General features: G+C 40.4%; 1 protein-coding gene across 1 annotated transcript; it reads right to left on the bottom strand.

Annotated features, from left to right (window-relative positions):
* Nucleotides 1-1,078: 1,078 nt before the first annotated feature.
* SSR3 (signal sequence receptor subunit 3) lies at nt 1,079-9,313 on the bottom strand. The gene is made up of 5 exons (XM_020781949.3): nt 9,085-9,313; nt 4,621-4,747; nt 3,909-4,007; nt 2,356-2,487; nt 1,079-1,566 (listed from the first exon to the last, which is right to left on the bottom strand). Exons 1-5 carry the CDS (start codon nt 9,224-9,226, stop codon nt 1,500-1,502), a joined length of 567 nt encoding a protein of 188 aa, XP_020637608.1. The 5' UTR covers nt 9,227-9,313; the 3' UTR covers nt 1,079-1,499.
* Nucleotides 9,314-15,918: the final 6,605 nt, after the last annotated feature.

The following is a 15,918-nucleotide window of genomic DNA, read 5'->3' as shown; positions in this document are numbered from 1 at the left end:
AACAAAAAGTGGAAAAAGCAGTCTGATGTCTTTCAGATTTGTTTTTAACAGATTTGTTTTTCTTCCAATCCAAAGTATGCGGCATTCCAAATTTTAAAAATTAGTTGCTAAACTCTATCCCTTGAGGTTTTATTCACTTCACTAGCTGTTAATGACATCTTCTTTCAATATCATGTTCACATAACCACATGTGCACCTCAGTATGCAATGTCACATGGCCTAAAGTCTGAATATGATAATCTTGTATTAGTCTACAAATGGGGTAAATTCTTTCTGAAAACATTGCTGAATTGGGCAGCTATACTGCTCTTCCATTAGGAGCATATATATGTCATACTTTACTTCACTTGTAGAAATCACTTATTCATCTACCCATGTGCAACTGTGTTCTAATCTAAATAATCTAAATATTCGCAAAATAACAATACCAGTGGTCACTGGTATGCTTCTCTTCCACTGTGGCTGACAAACAACTTTTTTTTCTAGTTTTACTCACTGCCATACCTTTACTTTTGTTCTTCAAACTATAGCAAGCTTGTAATCACGGAAGGGGGAGATTAATTTGTTGAATAAACCCAAGTAACTAGTCTTGCCTCAGTGCATTTACCCAACAGTCTTAAGATCACAAAAAATCCATAAGAAAGAAAAACACGGAGTTAAATAGAAGAAACTGTTCTACCTTTAAGTAATTCCTTTTGTCAGTAATATGTGTCATTATTGGAAAGTGTTCTGAACTGATGACTTGGCAAGATGAGAGAAACTGTCACTTTCAGACACAACAGTTTAAAAAAAACAATGAAGAAAGCAGTATCCAAGACACACTTTACCAGCAAAATGAAATTACTCAAACAAGGATGAAGGTTGCAATCCAAACTATGTATAAAATGTATGAACAGAAGCAGGTCGCAACAGCAACAGAATTAGGTTCTGCTTATCTAGGCAACTGTACAGCAACCCTCTCAGCAACAAGTGTCAATAAACATGGTGTTGTTTACACTTCAAGTCAACATGTACAGAACTGCACTACAGGCATCCAAAATAGATCAAGAGCATATGAAATAGAAAAGGAAGCTTAACACAATTTTTAAAGATTTTATTGAAACATGGTTAGAAAACACTATGAAACGTGGTCACTTCTCGCCACCAACAAGATTTGTTTCATTGAGAGGGAAAAGTCGGCAAATATATATGGATGAGCTTTCCCATACAGAACGCGAGACACAGTTTGTGTGTCTTTCAGTTGATGTTCCTTGAATGCAACATGCTGCAGAAGTTTCACTGTGATGTATTTTAAAGAAATATATAATTGGGTCTACATTAGAACACCCGGTGTGCTTGTCCTTGTGGAGTTAAGATAGAATCTGAATTGCTATTTCCAGCCTGCTTTCTATTTGTAAAAAAGAAAAAAAAAACTCATGTTTTCCAGCTGTAAAAAACCCCCTCCTTCTTCATACAGCTGTGCACCACTGTTGACAACTCATCCTCCCAAACAATTCCATCTACTTGGAGCCTGTCGACAGCAAAGCAATCAATCCAGACGAAGCACTGATGGACAGGATGTAGTTTCTGTAAAGGGTGTATGTCAAGGACAAAGATCGAAAAGAAGCTAAAAAGACAGCTATGATTGTCATAATTCGCTAACTGTGCCACATACTGAACAAACAGTTGAGATTTATTATGGTCAATGACAGAAATCAGATTCTGAGAAGCACCACCTCATTCTGGAGGCTAGACGTACATACAAGCTTACAGACAAGTGACCACAGAACTAACTAAACTTTTTGTTAAAAGCATTCAGACACCTAAGATCATATTTTGCCCACTGCTTTTGTAAAGGCAGCTGCTTTGCACAGAAGGTCTGCCCTCTCAATAAAACAAACAAACAAACCCTGGCCTGTTGCAGTAGATATAGGATTATTATTGAGAATGTCCCAGAATTTGGCCAATCCTGACTCAGCACAGACTTTCTCAGTTGGTCAACTGCTGCTCAAGGTGGAAGACAAATTTCCTTCTAGAAAACTACATGCCCCAAAGCAACAGGAATGGGGGAGGATCATGAAACTATTCAAAGGTGCCTTATTTGACAAAGAAAGCCCAAATGCCCTAAGAACTCCCACTGCAATTAAAGCTTCAGATAACCAACATTTTACCACAATTCTCATGTCTATCACTGGAGGACAGACATCTGTGTTGGGCTTTGTGTTTCACTGTTCCTCTTGATGCTTTTGAACTGTTTAGTCTAGTTGCTCCAGCATTGTACCTTACTGCCTTTTTGATTCTACCCCCATTGAGAATAAAGATATTTCAAGGGCTCTCTATCCAGAGCGATGTAAATTTTTAAGCCAAAAAGGATACACAGTGGGGTTGAAATTCTTCAGCATAAAGAAGGAGGCAATAATGACCAAGACGAGGAAGAGGGTATTGTTGTAAAAGATAGAGAATGTGGTTGCTTCATAATCCGCCACTTCATTTTTCTTCCACAAAATTCTGTAGATGCAAAAGTTATGTTTTAGATATTTCCAGGTCAATAGTAAGTTTGGTATAGAGCAGTTGTTTCGTAACTTTGGATCCCCAGATGTTCTTCGACTTCAACTCCCAGAAATCCTGGCCAGCACAGCTAGTAGTGAAGGAGTTTCAGTTCAAGAACATCTGGGGACAGAAGGCTGGGAATCACTGGCCCTAGAGGCACACATCTCTGTTAACAAAGCAAGCTTTTCTCAAAATGTACAGTAAAACAAGAAAACAAACAAACCTCATCCCCCCCCCATAAAAAGTAAACTGCATGTACTGTATTTTCAATACAATCCAGCCCTCGATAGAAAGCTGTTAAATGGAGCACACAAGCATACTATTAAAATGCAGGTTAAAAGCTGTACACATGCTTCCAAGACACCGAATTGCTTAATGCCTGCCTCAAAGACTAAACCGTCCACAGTTCGGTCTTGAAAGCTGGCCTACAGCTGATCTAGTTTCTGAATGAAACCTATGAGGTAGATTTTGTCTCTAACTGTCAAGTCGACAGGTTTTTTCTTTTTTTAAAAAGGGCCTGTAACAGTCTCAATAAAGCAAGATACAGTGGTGCCTCGCATTACGACGTTAATTCATTCCAGCAAAATCACTGTAGAATGAAAACGTCATAAAGTGAAAATTAAAAAGCCATTGAAACGCATTAAAACCTGGTTAATGCGTTCCAATCAGCTAAGAACTAGCCAACCAGCGAAGATCCTCTATAGGGGTGGCCATTTTCGGGTGCCTGTGCAGTGAAAAATGGCTCCTAAACACAGTCGGGAGCCATTTTGAGCACCCGGCGGCCATTTTGAAAACCCAACAATCAGCTGTTTTGATCGTCAGGAAGCGAAAATTGGTTCCCGAAACAGGGAACCGATCATTGCACAGCGAAATTCCCCCATTCAAAATGTCGTTCAAAAACTTCGTCGTAATGCGGATTCGTCATTAAACAGAGTGCCTGTCTTGCGAGGCACCACTGCAAAGTCTCCTCATTTGAGCTTAAGAGAAATATATTTTTGAGAACATTAGTCTCAAAACCAATGCACAATTGTGAGCATTCAGTTCACCATCACTGCAAAACATTTTTTCCACAACAATGTTTAAAAGCATTTTAAAACACCCAATTATGTAAAATGACAGAGAATTACAAATAATGCTCTTGTTCTCACTCAAAAACGAAACAAATACCAATTTCCTATTAAACATTTCTGTGATGTTTTAAATACTGATCAGCAGAGCAAGTAAGCTGGACATTCCTAATCTCAAGTCAATTAAGCACTGGAAGACAGGAACCAATAAAGGACCAAAAACCATCTACAAATAAATTCCCCTTGAGGGAGTGGCATTAAGATAACCTGCAAGAACAGACTGTACAGTTAATTTTGCACTGAGAACATCACCTCTCATCCTTCTCCTTCCGTGACATCTTCCTGTTGTCTGCTTCAGAAAGTTTCCGAGTCACTTCTTTGGAAACAGCATCCTCCCTCTTCTGGGCTACTCTAAGAAGAAAAGTAATTTGAAAACCGGAGTTATATGAAGAAAATGAATGCAAAAGTTACCATCAGATTCATAAGCAGCCTTCCCACTACAACAAATAATGGTTACCAGACACCCTATGCTATGCCAGCAGACGTGGAGGGCAGTGTTCTGTGAAAGCCACACCGTTAATATTGTGGAGGCAAATAAAACCAGAGAGCCAAACTGCATCTTGTTCCTGTCAAAGAGTTCATGGCTTCACAGGGAGGCACAAATCCCAAATGATAAACGACAGCCATTAGGAGCATCCAACTGGTTAGAGAATGTAAAGACTTACTGGAGTCAGAGGAAATGCAAAGGTTGTTTTCTAAAAACAAACAAAACACCCTTAAAATGTTCTAGCCTCGCATTAAAACATTTTAACACAACAAGAAAACATTTCAATTGATGTAATTCTGGAACTGTTCTGTTTTAAAAGACCAAGGTTCAAAATAACCCAAGGTGATCCAATGACATTTTTAACAGCAAGGATCAAACAGGGTAAGAGATATCAGCAAGAAGTTTTACTTTAGAATATATTTTATGTAACATATTTTTAGCCTATAGAAGGATATGAAAAATTATCTAAATCCTTACTTGTGTTTAAGAACAAACTTTACATTCTTGTAGGCAAAAGCAACCAGATATGTACTGACAAGGGTCATCACACTGTAGAGGACTGCAGACTGAACAAGATCCATGTGCCATATCCGCCAGTACAGCCCTAAGGAAAAAGGTTTCAAAGATAGCTAAGAATTTTTAACTTCCCTCATATATTGCATAGGAGGAAAAACATCACACTTTCAACACACTGACAGCTACATTTGTTAAAGGACTTGACATGCCAAGTTAAAACTTCCCCATTTATTTGAAACAAGAAAGATCAGCAAATCTGTAGATCTACATGAGAATCACAGGTCCTAAACTATATGCATATTTATTCTTTTCCATCACATTCTTTCCAAAACATCAAAAGAAAGGGGGACTTTAAATGGAGTAACTTTTAGGACTGAATGATGATCAAGTCTCAGCAATTAACATAATGTGTTCACAGCAACAAAAACTAGAAATCTGTTCCTCTGTATACTAGTCTGTATGTTTGAAGTTTACTGGTGTCTTTATATAGACTTTGTAAATGGGCTCATCTATACATTCACAACGTAATGTCATTTTTAGCCACAATGGTTGAAGAGAACCCCGGTACGATCAAAGGAGCCATGCTGACGCTACATGTTTCATGGATGGTTTAGTTCACACACTATGCTTTTTTACACACAAATTGTGAAATCATTTTTAAAAAGCTCACTAACACCAACACATGAAAGCCCCAAAAAGGCATAACAGTGCCACCTAGTGTCTCCTTATCAGTATCAGTTAGTAACCTTTTTTGTTCTTTGTACAGTGGGGTCTCGACTTACGAACGGCTCGACATACGAACGTTTCGACTTACGAACCACTCTCATAGGAATATATGGACTTGCGAACTTAGATTCGAGTTACAAACTCTTTTTTTCCTTTTTTTAAAAGCTAAGTCATCTTAGGTTAAAAGGAAAAAAGAAAAAATATCCCCCTCTAGTGGCAGAAGGCGGAATAGCAGCTGCCCATTAGTTTCTATGGACGAAAAGAGCAGATACGGATTAAATGGTTTTCAATGCATTCCTATGGGAAATGAAGATTCGACTTATGAACTTTTCGACCTGAGAACTGCCTTCCAATACGGATTAAGTTCGTAAGTCGAGACCCCACTGTATACTTAAAGAGAGACACTTGTATAAGTTGCACAACCCCAATGCCTGTTCCATTTTGGGTTTTTCTGGATCAAGCCACCATGTTGCAACATTTAGCCAACCATGAAATTAGTAATCCAATTCCAAACATGAAATCAGTAATTAGAAAACTTGACTTCTCATTGAACCAAAGTACCCTTTTTTTGTAAAATACTGTTCACTTTTTCTGTAACTATCAATCATCATCACTGAAAAAGAGAAGTGCCTGCTTTGCAATACTTTATTTACCATATTCTAAAGGACTGGTTCTTAACCTTGGGTTACTCAGGAGTTTTGGACTGCAACTCCCAGAAGCCTTCACCACCAGCTGACCTGACTGGGGTTTCTGGGAGTTGCAGTTCAAAAGCATCCGAGTAAGAAAGGTTAAGAACCACTGTTCTAAAGTATTTAGGACATTTAATCTACAGCAGGGGCAAGAAATCTGTGATGTAATGCTCTTGAAAACCAATTCCCATCAAAACTTGCTAGCACAGCCAGTGACCAAGAATTGTGGTAGTGAAAGACCAGAACCATTATCTTGTGAACGTGTGGATGAGCCCATTTATAAAATCTATATAGAGATAGCAGAAGACTTCAAACATAGACTAGTTTGTTCTAGGTTCCCTATTTCTCATCTAAATATTTGCATGGACATGAGAAACACTGGCAAGATACTGCCACATTATACAGTTTCTGCTTTCCCGCAAACACTTTATACTTACTAGAGGAGAAGGTTTTCCTGTACATTGAGCCTAAATTAATTTCACTTCTACAAATAAGGAATGCCCAATGACTTAGGAATATTCTGCATACTAAACTCTTTGTCTCTGCCAACTCTAAGTAAAGTATCTCTGTTAGCAAAGCTGAGAAAGACCTCTGCCCAAGACTCTGGAGAGCTGCCGCCATGTAGTACATGTAGACAGTGCTAAATAGGCAAACAGGTTCCTGCAATGTAAATAAATTCTGTACTGTACTTTGAGAAAACACTGATAATGGAAACAACAAAGAATTTGTGGCATCTTAAAAACTAGCAATACAGTGGTGCCTCGCTTAATGGGCGCCCCGTTTAACTATGAAATCGCATACCGACAAACTTTTTGCGATCGCTTTTGCGATCACATTGCGATGTTTTAAATGGGGAAAAATCGCTTTGCTATGATCAGTACCCTGTTTCACTTACCGACCATCGCAAAGCGATTATTTTTAACAGCTGATCGGCGGTTCCAAAATGGCCACCGGGTAAAAAAAATGGCCGCCCGCTGTTTTCTGGGACGGATTCCTCGCTTACCGGGCAGTGAAAATGGCCACCGTATGGAGGATTTTCTCTTAAAGGTGAGTCTGAAGTCCATAGGAACGCATTGAAGGGGTTTCAATGCATTCCTCTGGGCTTTTTAATATCACATAGCGACAAAATCGCTTTGCAGCAATTTTTGCTGCACCGATTATCGTCGCTATGCGAGGCACCACTGTATTACTAAGATATAACTTATTTATTTCTTTGTTCATAGCAGAACACTGAACAATTTAAAATTATGGACATATACAAAATATAGGTAAAACTGAAAACAAATAAAATTAGTAAGATAATCAGACAATTTTTTTACCTAGCCCATGTAGGCTGTTGTCTTTGAAAACTTACACCATGCTGTGTAACATGAGCCTCCAATTATTTTTGGGCTGTAGCTCCTATATGAGACTTAGCCAGTGTATACAAAGCAAGAGAGAATGAGCATAGCAGTTCAGCAACAGCTGGAAGACCACTCATTCTTCATCCCTGATTTATGCCATAAGAAATTTGGAAGACATAACAACATCCTTTTGTTTTTGCTGCAACAGACTACTATAGACACTCTAAACAGAATCACATGGAAGATTATACATGCAATACGACCTGCCTTTAGACAGGGTGCTCCAACCCATGCCACTCTACGCATATGTTATTTGCCCTTACAAACATTCTGCAACTCAAAGAAAAGGCTAATTTCTCCAATTTCCAAACAATTAGCAAAGGCTAATTAATCCAAATAGTTGCGGGGAAGCGAAACATTTGTGAGGTTTCAAATCACCTAATTCATTCAAAGCAGCAGGAAAAGAGGGAGACCAAATACGAGGTGGATTGACTCCATAAAGGAAGCAACAGGTCTGAGTCTGCAAGAGCTGAACAGGACTGTCAATGACAGGACATTGTGGAGATCATTCATTCATAGGTCACAAATCAGAGGCAATTTGATGGTAGGTCCCAAAGGCAACAGATTCCCAAGCAGAGGCATCCACAGTTTTAGTCCAAAAAACCAAATCAGCACAGGCCTATTTTCATCTGCACTGCTACATTTCTAAGCACAAAGCAATGCCCTTTCTTCTTTCTTATCTTTTTCCCAATGGATGCCAATTTGATTAATCTTCAAAGCCCAGGCCAACAAGATAAGCAGACTAAAGGCACAAGAATAAGAATCACAAAAAGAGTAGCAATTTTGAGCTTAAGAGACCAAATATAAGCCAGGCAGAGGGAAAGATGCAACTTTTTACTACCCAGCCTTAGGATGCCAAGATCTTCCTACTAGAATTTGTGTACTGAGCATGCAAACAAACGTTCAGCAGGTGAAACCCACCCTGCATCACCACCTCTCCACAAGTTGAACTGTAGCAGGTACTGAATTGGAACCACGATTATGATCCTGAACACGCTCAAACTTATCTGATTTTTGAAGCTACCAGAGTTAGGCCTGCTTAGTTCTTACACTGCAGTGTAACCAGGAGAGAACTCCTAAGTAGGGCTACTACAGAGACCTGCCAGAAGCGCCCTGGAAAACTGCTGCAAAAGGATACAGAAAATGAGCAGAGTGACATTGGTTTGTTTTAGTAAAGGAATAGTAGGACTACCAGGCGTGTCACTGGCTGTGCTGGCACGTTTTGATGGGAATTCAGGTTCAAGAGCGTGGGGTTACCTCACAGATGTCTTATTCCCCTGTGTAGATTAAACCTCCTGAAGAATGTATCTGAGTCTACGAGGCAACAGTCGCACTGTCGACACAAGAGGGGAACCGCGGGAATCCATGCAGGATTTCACCCTTGGTCATGACCTGACTGAGGTTGAATCCCTCTGAATAGGTTTCCAGGGGCTGCCCATCCGGGGCAAGAGGAACCGCCGGGTCTGGCTTGGGACAAGGCGGCTCAAAGTGGCGTTCCTTTCGGGGAAAGCCAAGGGGATTACGTGGCGACCGCCAGCCCTGAGCCCTTCCTTCCTCCTTCCCTCCGTCCCGTCCCGTCCCTTCCCTGCCCGCCTTCGTGCACCCACAGATAGGGATCGCCGAGACGATGAAGGCGTTGCCGAAAAAGAGCGCCGACGACTTGGCCGAGAGGTTCCGGCTGAAGTCTTGCAGGAGCAGCTCTTCCTCCGACTGCTGCCGAGCACCGCCACTGCCGCCTTTGGGAGCCATCACCGCCTCCTGTACTGCCCGGACACCAAGACGGACCACGTTCAACCCCCGCGCGGCTTCCGTACACGCAGCCGAGCCCTGGAAGGCGGGACTTCCGTCGGCCACCCGAGCTTCCTTTGCATGTACTTCCGGTGCCACATATTATTCATTGTAATTTTTCGTTTCTCTCTCTCTTTTTTTTTTCTGTTTATATGCTGATAACTTTCCCCCGCCGGAAATGAGCATGAACTCTAATGGTTATAGTCAAAATTAATTCCGAAGACACGCGATTTTTTTAAAAAAAGAAAGAATAAGGCCTTCACCGGAAGAAGCCCCCTTCGCGGTAGCCCATAAAGCTTCCGGGTCCTCAGGTCTCCGCTGACGTGTCTCTGTATCGCTTATGAGAGGGCGGGGCTTGTTGAAGGCTTTGCCTTGCTGCGTTTCTCTAGCAGGGGGGGTAGAACGCAGAACTGTCACTCGTGAGTCGCAAATTCGAATCCTCCAAATTCTCTTAAGAAGCTCCCTTATTCAGGATCAGACTTCTGGTTATTGTTTTATACTGTAAAAAGAAGGGGAAAAAAGATTCTGAATTCCACACTGGCATAGACTAGAATCTGCTGTGAATCTATTCTGGTTAATGTTCTTTATTAGACATCAGAATGAGAGGCTAGGTTTAGCATTAAGAAAAATGTAAATAGTCATTATTCTGATTTTAAAATGCTCAGTGCTCAACAGACTGATTTTTCTCTAATTTTTATTGTGTCAAATGTCATTGCATTTAAGTAATCCATATTTCTTTAAAACATCAAACGTATTAATACAAAAGTGGTGATGTGGTGTTCTGTTACAGAAAGAAAGAAAACATGAGCATTGAATCTGTTGCTTACAGTTGTTGTTTAATCGTTAAGTCGTGTCCGATTCTTCATGACCCCATGGACCAGAGTACGCCAGGCCCTCCTGTTTTCCACTGCCTCCTGGCATTGGGTCAAACTCACATTGGTAGCTTCGGTGACACTGTCCAACCATCTCGTCCTCTGGCATCCCCTTCTCCTCTTTCCTTCACATTTTCCCAACATCAGGCTCTTTTCCAGGGAGTCTTCTCATGAGATGGCCAAAGTACTGGAGCCTCAGCTTCAGGAGTAAGTTACAAATAGACTACTTGGTTCAGTGGAACATACTCTTAAGTTACAAGTCAACTGTCATGTCATTTCTCCAACTATAAGTTGTTGGGAATGAGTCTGGTGAGTTTCACTTCTATCAATTTGGTTGCCCTATATCCAGCTGGGAAAAAGCTACATCACACAAGATGCATATTAAATATGGGCACTTTCAGATCTATTGGCAATGACAATAAGAATATCATAATTAATATTATGAATTGGATGTTCATTAGTTTTGTGAGGACTTTGAAACAATTTATTTCCATTCAGAGTGTGAACCAACTCCCTTTTAGCTATGTACTATTTAGAAGCACAATGATGTAACTTAGATTTAGAAAAGGGAGGCTGGATCAACCAAGAGACATTTGTAAAGCAATATACAGTAGGAGTGCTGCATCCATGAAATCAGAACCTGCAGTTTCACTTATCCACTACCTGAAAATATTAAATAAAAAAACCCAGAAATATGCATTTCCAAGATGTATTACCTGGACTGCCCACTAGACAGAACCATTACCTAGCATTCCTGTACCCTCAGTTTCCAGCATCTGCAGGAGACTTGAAACTTATTCCCACAGATGCTGCAGTCCCCCTGTGTTCTATTGCAGCAGTCCCAAACCTTTTTAGCCCCATGGATCAGCTGAGGAAGGCGAGGCACCCCCCTGTATTCGTATGCATGTGTGAAGGGGTGCGGGCGCTCATGCGCATGCATAAAGGAGTAGGATGTTCGGACAGGTGCATGCTCAGGCGCATGCGCAAAGGGCAGCGTTCGGGGCACTCGTGCACATGTGTGAAGGGGTGGGGGAGCACTCAAGTGGGCGCAGGTGTGCACGCAGAGGCACAAATGGTCAGTGTGGGGGGATTCTCAGGTCTCTGAAAGCCACAAATGCTCCCAAACACATATTTCATGGAAGAGCCCTCCCCTCACTAGAAAACCCTACAGAAAAGCAATTCAGCTTGAAAGCAAGATGCATCCTATTTGCAGGCTTTGGCTGGAACATTTGTGTACATTTTATGTTTGTGTTTGTGTACATTTTATGTAATTTGCTGCTGCTAATTGGTGAAGTGCAGAACATATTTTAGTTTCAAGGGCAGGCATGTGACCAGACTCTTGGCCAGTGTGCACCTGGCCAACTCACCAGCTAGCCACAGCAAACTGCACAAAACTTATGCCAGCAGTATTCTGACAATTGTTTTAAAAGGAAATTACAGTATTTTTTTTCTCACTGCTGTTGAATTTTGACAATGTGACATGAAATTTGGCAGTAATCAGGATAGATCAGCAGCAGCCCCATGGAACCTAGTTGAAACAGAGCTGTGTACTGGCTCCCACCTTGTTTAAAGTCTATATTAATAATATAGTTGAAGGTTTATCTAAGGCTGAATTTCATCCCCCCAAGCTGCCCTTACATCATGTATCAATGCTGCTTTATGCACACAATGCGGTTCTACTCTCATTAACATGTTTGGGACTGAGAAGACTCTTGAAGGGGCTTTCTTCCCACTGTAATCAAGAGCAGTTAGTAATTACCAGAAGACCAAAGTTATCAATCAATGTCTATCAATGGTCATCCCACAGAGCAGGCTTCCAGCTACAAATACTTGGGCATAATCTTTCATGCCTCGGGTTCCTGGGCCCCCCACATAAAGCATGCAGCACTGAATGCTCATAAAAGTGCAGCAGCATTAATAAGATTTTTTCACACCAAAGGGGGTCACCATATCCCCTCAGCCATTCAGCAAAGACCAGAAGAGCCTTCACATTAGCGAGACTTAATGTTTTGCCCTCTAAGCTCATGGAGGGAAGATTTCAACATATACCTATCTCAGGTTGCCTGTGTCCATGTAACAATGGCCAAGTGGAAACTGTAGGTCATGTCTTACTGTACTGTCTTTTCTATAGAGATCTACGCACCAACTTCCTGAGCCCAATCATTCTCAGATATTCAGGGAGACCTGATGAATTTTACATCAAGCTACTTCTTTCTCCCTTATTATACACTCTGCAGCAAAATTTTGTGTAGCAGCAATGGCACAGCGCTCCCTTATAGTCTCCCATGTTCACAGGTTGACTGGTTTTTAGCATGATGGTGGCTTATTTTCGAGCGTAGAGAAATGTTGTGGTTTTAACCGAAGGGAGGAAATGTTTACACATATTTGCAAATGTGTAGGAAGGATTCCCTATAACCCAAAGACCCTGTCCAAACCAGTTTGCCCTAGATGATCCAATGGTTCAAATGACATCTATAAAAATCCTGTATTTGATTCTTCTCATATTTTACAACCAGTAAACAATTAATTATCTGTTATACACTTTTTAAAATTACATTTTGTATATTTTAAATATATAATATGTTTTATGAACTGGCTGTACACTTTTTTAATTGTATATTGTATATTTTAACCACATAATATGTTTTATGAACTGGTTGTATGTATATTTTTAAACTGCATTTTGTATATTTTAGCCACATAATATGTTTTATGAATTGGTTGTATATTTATAAACTGCATTTTGTATATTTTAGCCGTAAATATGTTTTATGAACTGGTCACCCAACCGTAATAAATAAAATTCATTGGTCCTCAGTTGTTGTCTACCCCAGTTAGATACCGTTGTATCTCGTATAGTTGCATACCAATATTGGTTTATGATATCTGGCAGTTCTTTAGTAATGTTTAAGTGTTCAGAAAATTCCTGATCCATATGCAATATGAAAATCCATAGTAGCCCTGCAAAAATCAAAATGTTCACATTTCTGTTGTTTCTCTAGTCTGGAAAGGCATGCCATGTGGACAAGCTGTATATGTGTATTTGTTTATTAATTGAATTATTTTTTAAAAAAAATGCTCTGGTTTATGAATGTGGAATATTGTGCTTCTGTATCCATGATTTGGAATGCTGCACAATATGGTGTCCGTGTTGCCAACAGGAAAATGGATGTCAAGCTTTACGTAGTAAAGGGCAGCCTGAATACTGACAACACCAATAGCAGCAGTCAATATATGTTTCTACAGGATACCCTCTTCTGCTCACTATCATTCACAAACTGATACCACGCAAGAGAAAATCCCAGAAGCTGGCTGCTTTTCTCATTAGTTAAGCACAAGGCAATTATCAGGGCTGTTTTTCAGCAAGTATGAATGGTAGTCATGCGGCCCATGCAAGCTTTCTTGGAGATGGCAGGGAGCTCAGATACAGCCCCCTCCCCCTGGTTATTGTATATGACACAACAGAAAGTGGGAGGAATCAGGAGGAACTGTCTTCCTGTGCCTGGTGTGTTCAATAGTGAAATATAATGCATGTTTACTATGAAACCAGACCTGTTTTCAATTGGATTTACTCCCTTGTGAGACAGTGTAGGGTTGCAGCCACGGGCCTTCTCCCTTAATAGAGAACAAGTTGTTCAGTCTTTCAAACACAATTCAGAAGCCTGTGAAAGCTCATGATTTCTGACAGCCTTGGCTTCTAGAGAAAAGGGTTTGATATTGAACAAAAATAAGGAAAATGATTTCTCTGAGGACTCAGTTTTTGTGTTTAACTCTTCCTCACACGTTGTCTCAGTCTATTACTACGCTGCCATTCTTTCATTCACCAAGAACTGGCGCCTTGTATAACGTGACAATGTAATTAAAATTATGTATTTTAAAGAGCTGTTAAATTTGAGGATGCATTTATACTTCAAAGCTGTTTCACAAATGACACTATAAGCAGGTTTTGAATGTCTTTGGCACCATCTGTGTGCACATTTTGTGTTCTATAAGTGTCGTTGATGTATTCTCTCTGAAGCATGGTTTTATTCTGCTTAACTGCCAGTTTTACTCTTGAGCTGTTTACTTTTTTTCCCCTGGGCGTGTGGAGATTGGCCAGGGGCGGGGGGGGGGGGGTCACATTAGCACTAGCTGGAACAGAATGTGGTAGACCTTACAATGTAATAGATATTCACTTATGAGTAGAGAGGTGTTATATGGCAAAATGATCAAAGTTAGAAGAATGATTAATAATTTTCCAAGATACTGGCAAAAGGAACTAACCCGATTCTGTCTTGCTTGTTGATACCTAATAAAATCTTTAGACACATACAGGCATGTGTACGTAGTTTCAAGCCTCTAAATTAGGAGCGGAGCTGATGCCTAGTTGTCTGTCAGGCACATCTGGTGATGTCAGGCGCTAGGGCAGCACATCAGTACTGTAATAGTAATACTAATGCCATTGTACTACACCCCAATGAATATTTTTCCCTCCTATAAAACAAACTTACATGGAAGAGTTGAAATGGTCACAGAGGTATGATGTGAATATGCAGGTTTCTGTTTTTGATTTTAATTTAATGTGCATCAAAAAACATGATTTTGCGGAGTGTGGCTATGTACAGAAGCATCTTTTTCATTTTAATTTTTTTTACATGGCAATGCATATCAATCCTATATGAGCAGTCCTGAACATTGTTGACATCTCTGCTTCAGTGCGGCTTGTGCATCAGATGGTGTACTCCATTCGCAGTGCAGAGGGAGATGGAATGGATTAAAAATGAGTGGAGTGTAAACAGCAGCAGTTGATTGTGAATGTAACTTTTGAGACTTATCTCCTTCAGTTGGATCCCTCATGGGCTTTTGAGCAATAGAAAGTTACACATGAAACCAGCTGAAATGTCAGAACACATTGGATGTCTTGGATGTCATAATTAGAGGGTATGCAGCAGCCATGAGTTTCAGATTGGGACCCTGATCTGACAACTGAGGATGAAGCCCAGTTTGGTTCGGACTGATTTATATGTCACCTACATTGACTCTGCTCCAAATCTGAATCTTAATTTTTATATGTCTTGCTGTCACTGGCAATCCATAACTGACTAAAATTATTTTTCTGTTTCTCAGAATAAGATGAGATTTGCAGTAGCTCCTTAAGAGGCCATTGCCTCTGCCAAATATCAGTCAAACAGGAGAAGGGGTGTTTGTGCTAGATCTCTTTTAAACTGTCATTTTAAAAAAAGAGGAATTGGCCGTAAATTTTTTATTTCTTAGCTTAAATGGATGAAATTTGCAGATATATTCCCGGCCCCCCTTTGAGAGCATCAAGCTTGCCAAGATTCAGATGCACAGATGGAGTTTTATATGCAAGCAGCTGTTGCAGTTGGAGCTTTCTTTTTAAAAGACATAGTTATTCTCCTAGGTTCTTTGTAGACTATTAGTATGAAAATGACTATTCAAGCATGGTGGCCCTAGTTAAGAAATAAGTAAGCTTCTAGAGATGTGCACAGTTTGGTAAACGATGGTTTTGCTTCTCCTTAGCCCCTTCAAGATGAGTTTTCAATAGTTTGTGTAACAATGGCACATGTCATAAAAATATCCCTCCAGAGGAAGCCTGGACAACTTCAGAATACTGGACCGAGAAACTAGGAAGTTAGTTGACATTTTTAATTCAGTTGTGTCCGACTCTAGGGGGCGGTGCTCATCCCGTTTTCAAGCCGTAGAGCCAGCACTTGTCCGAAGACAATTTCCGTTGCCACCTGGCCAGCGTGTTAAGGTAAATGCAAAACAACTAAAGACTTT

Source organism: Pogona vitticeps, chromosome 3, assembly GCF_051106095.1.
Source record: "Pogona vitticeps strain Pit_001003342236 chromosome 3, PviZW2.1, whole genome shotgun sequence".
NCBI classification, from domain to species: Eukaryota; Metazoa; Chordata; class Lepidosauria; order Squamata; family Agamidae; genus Pogona; species Pogona vitticeps.
The sequence above is the reverse complement of the archived record's forward strand: the minus strand, read 5'-3'. Positions and strand labels throughout refer to the sequence as shown.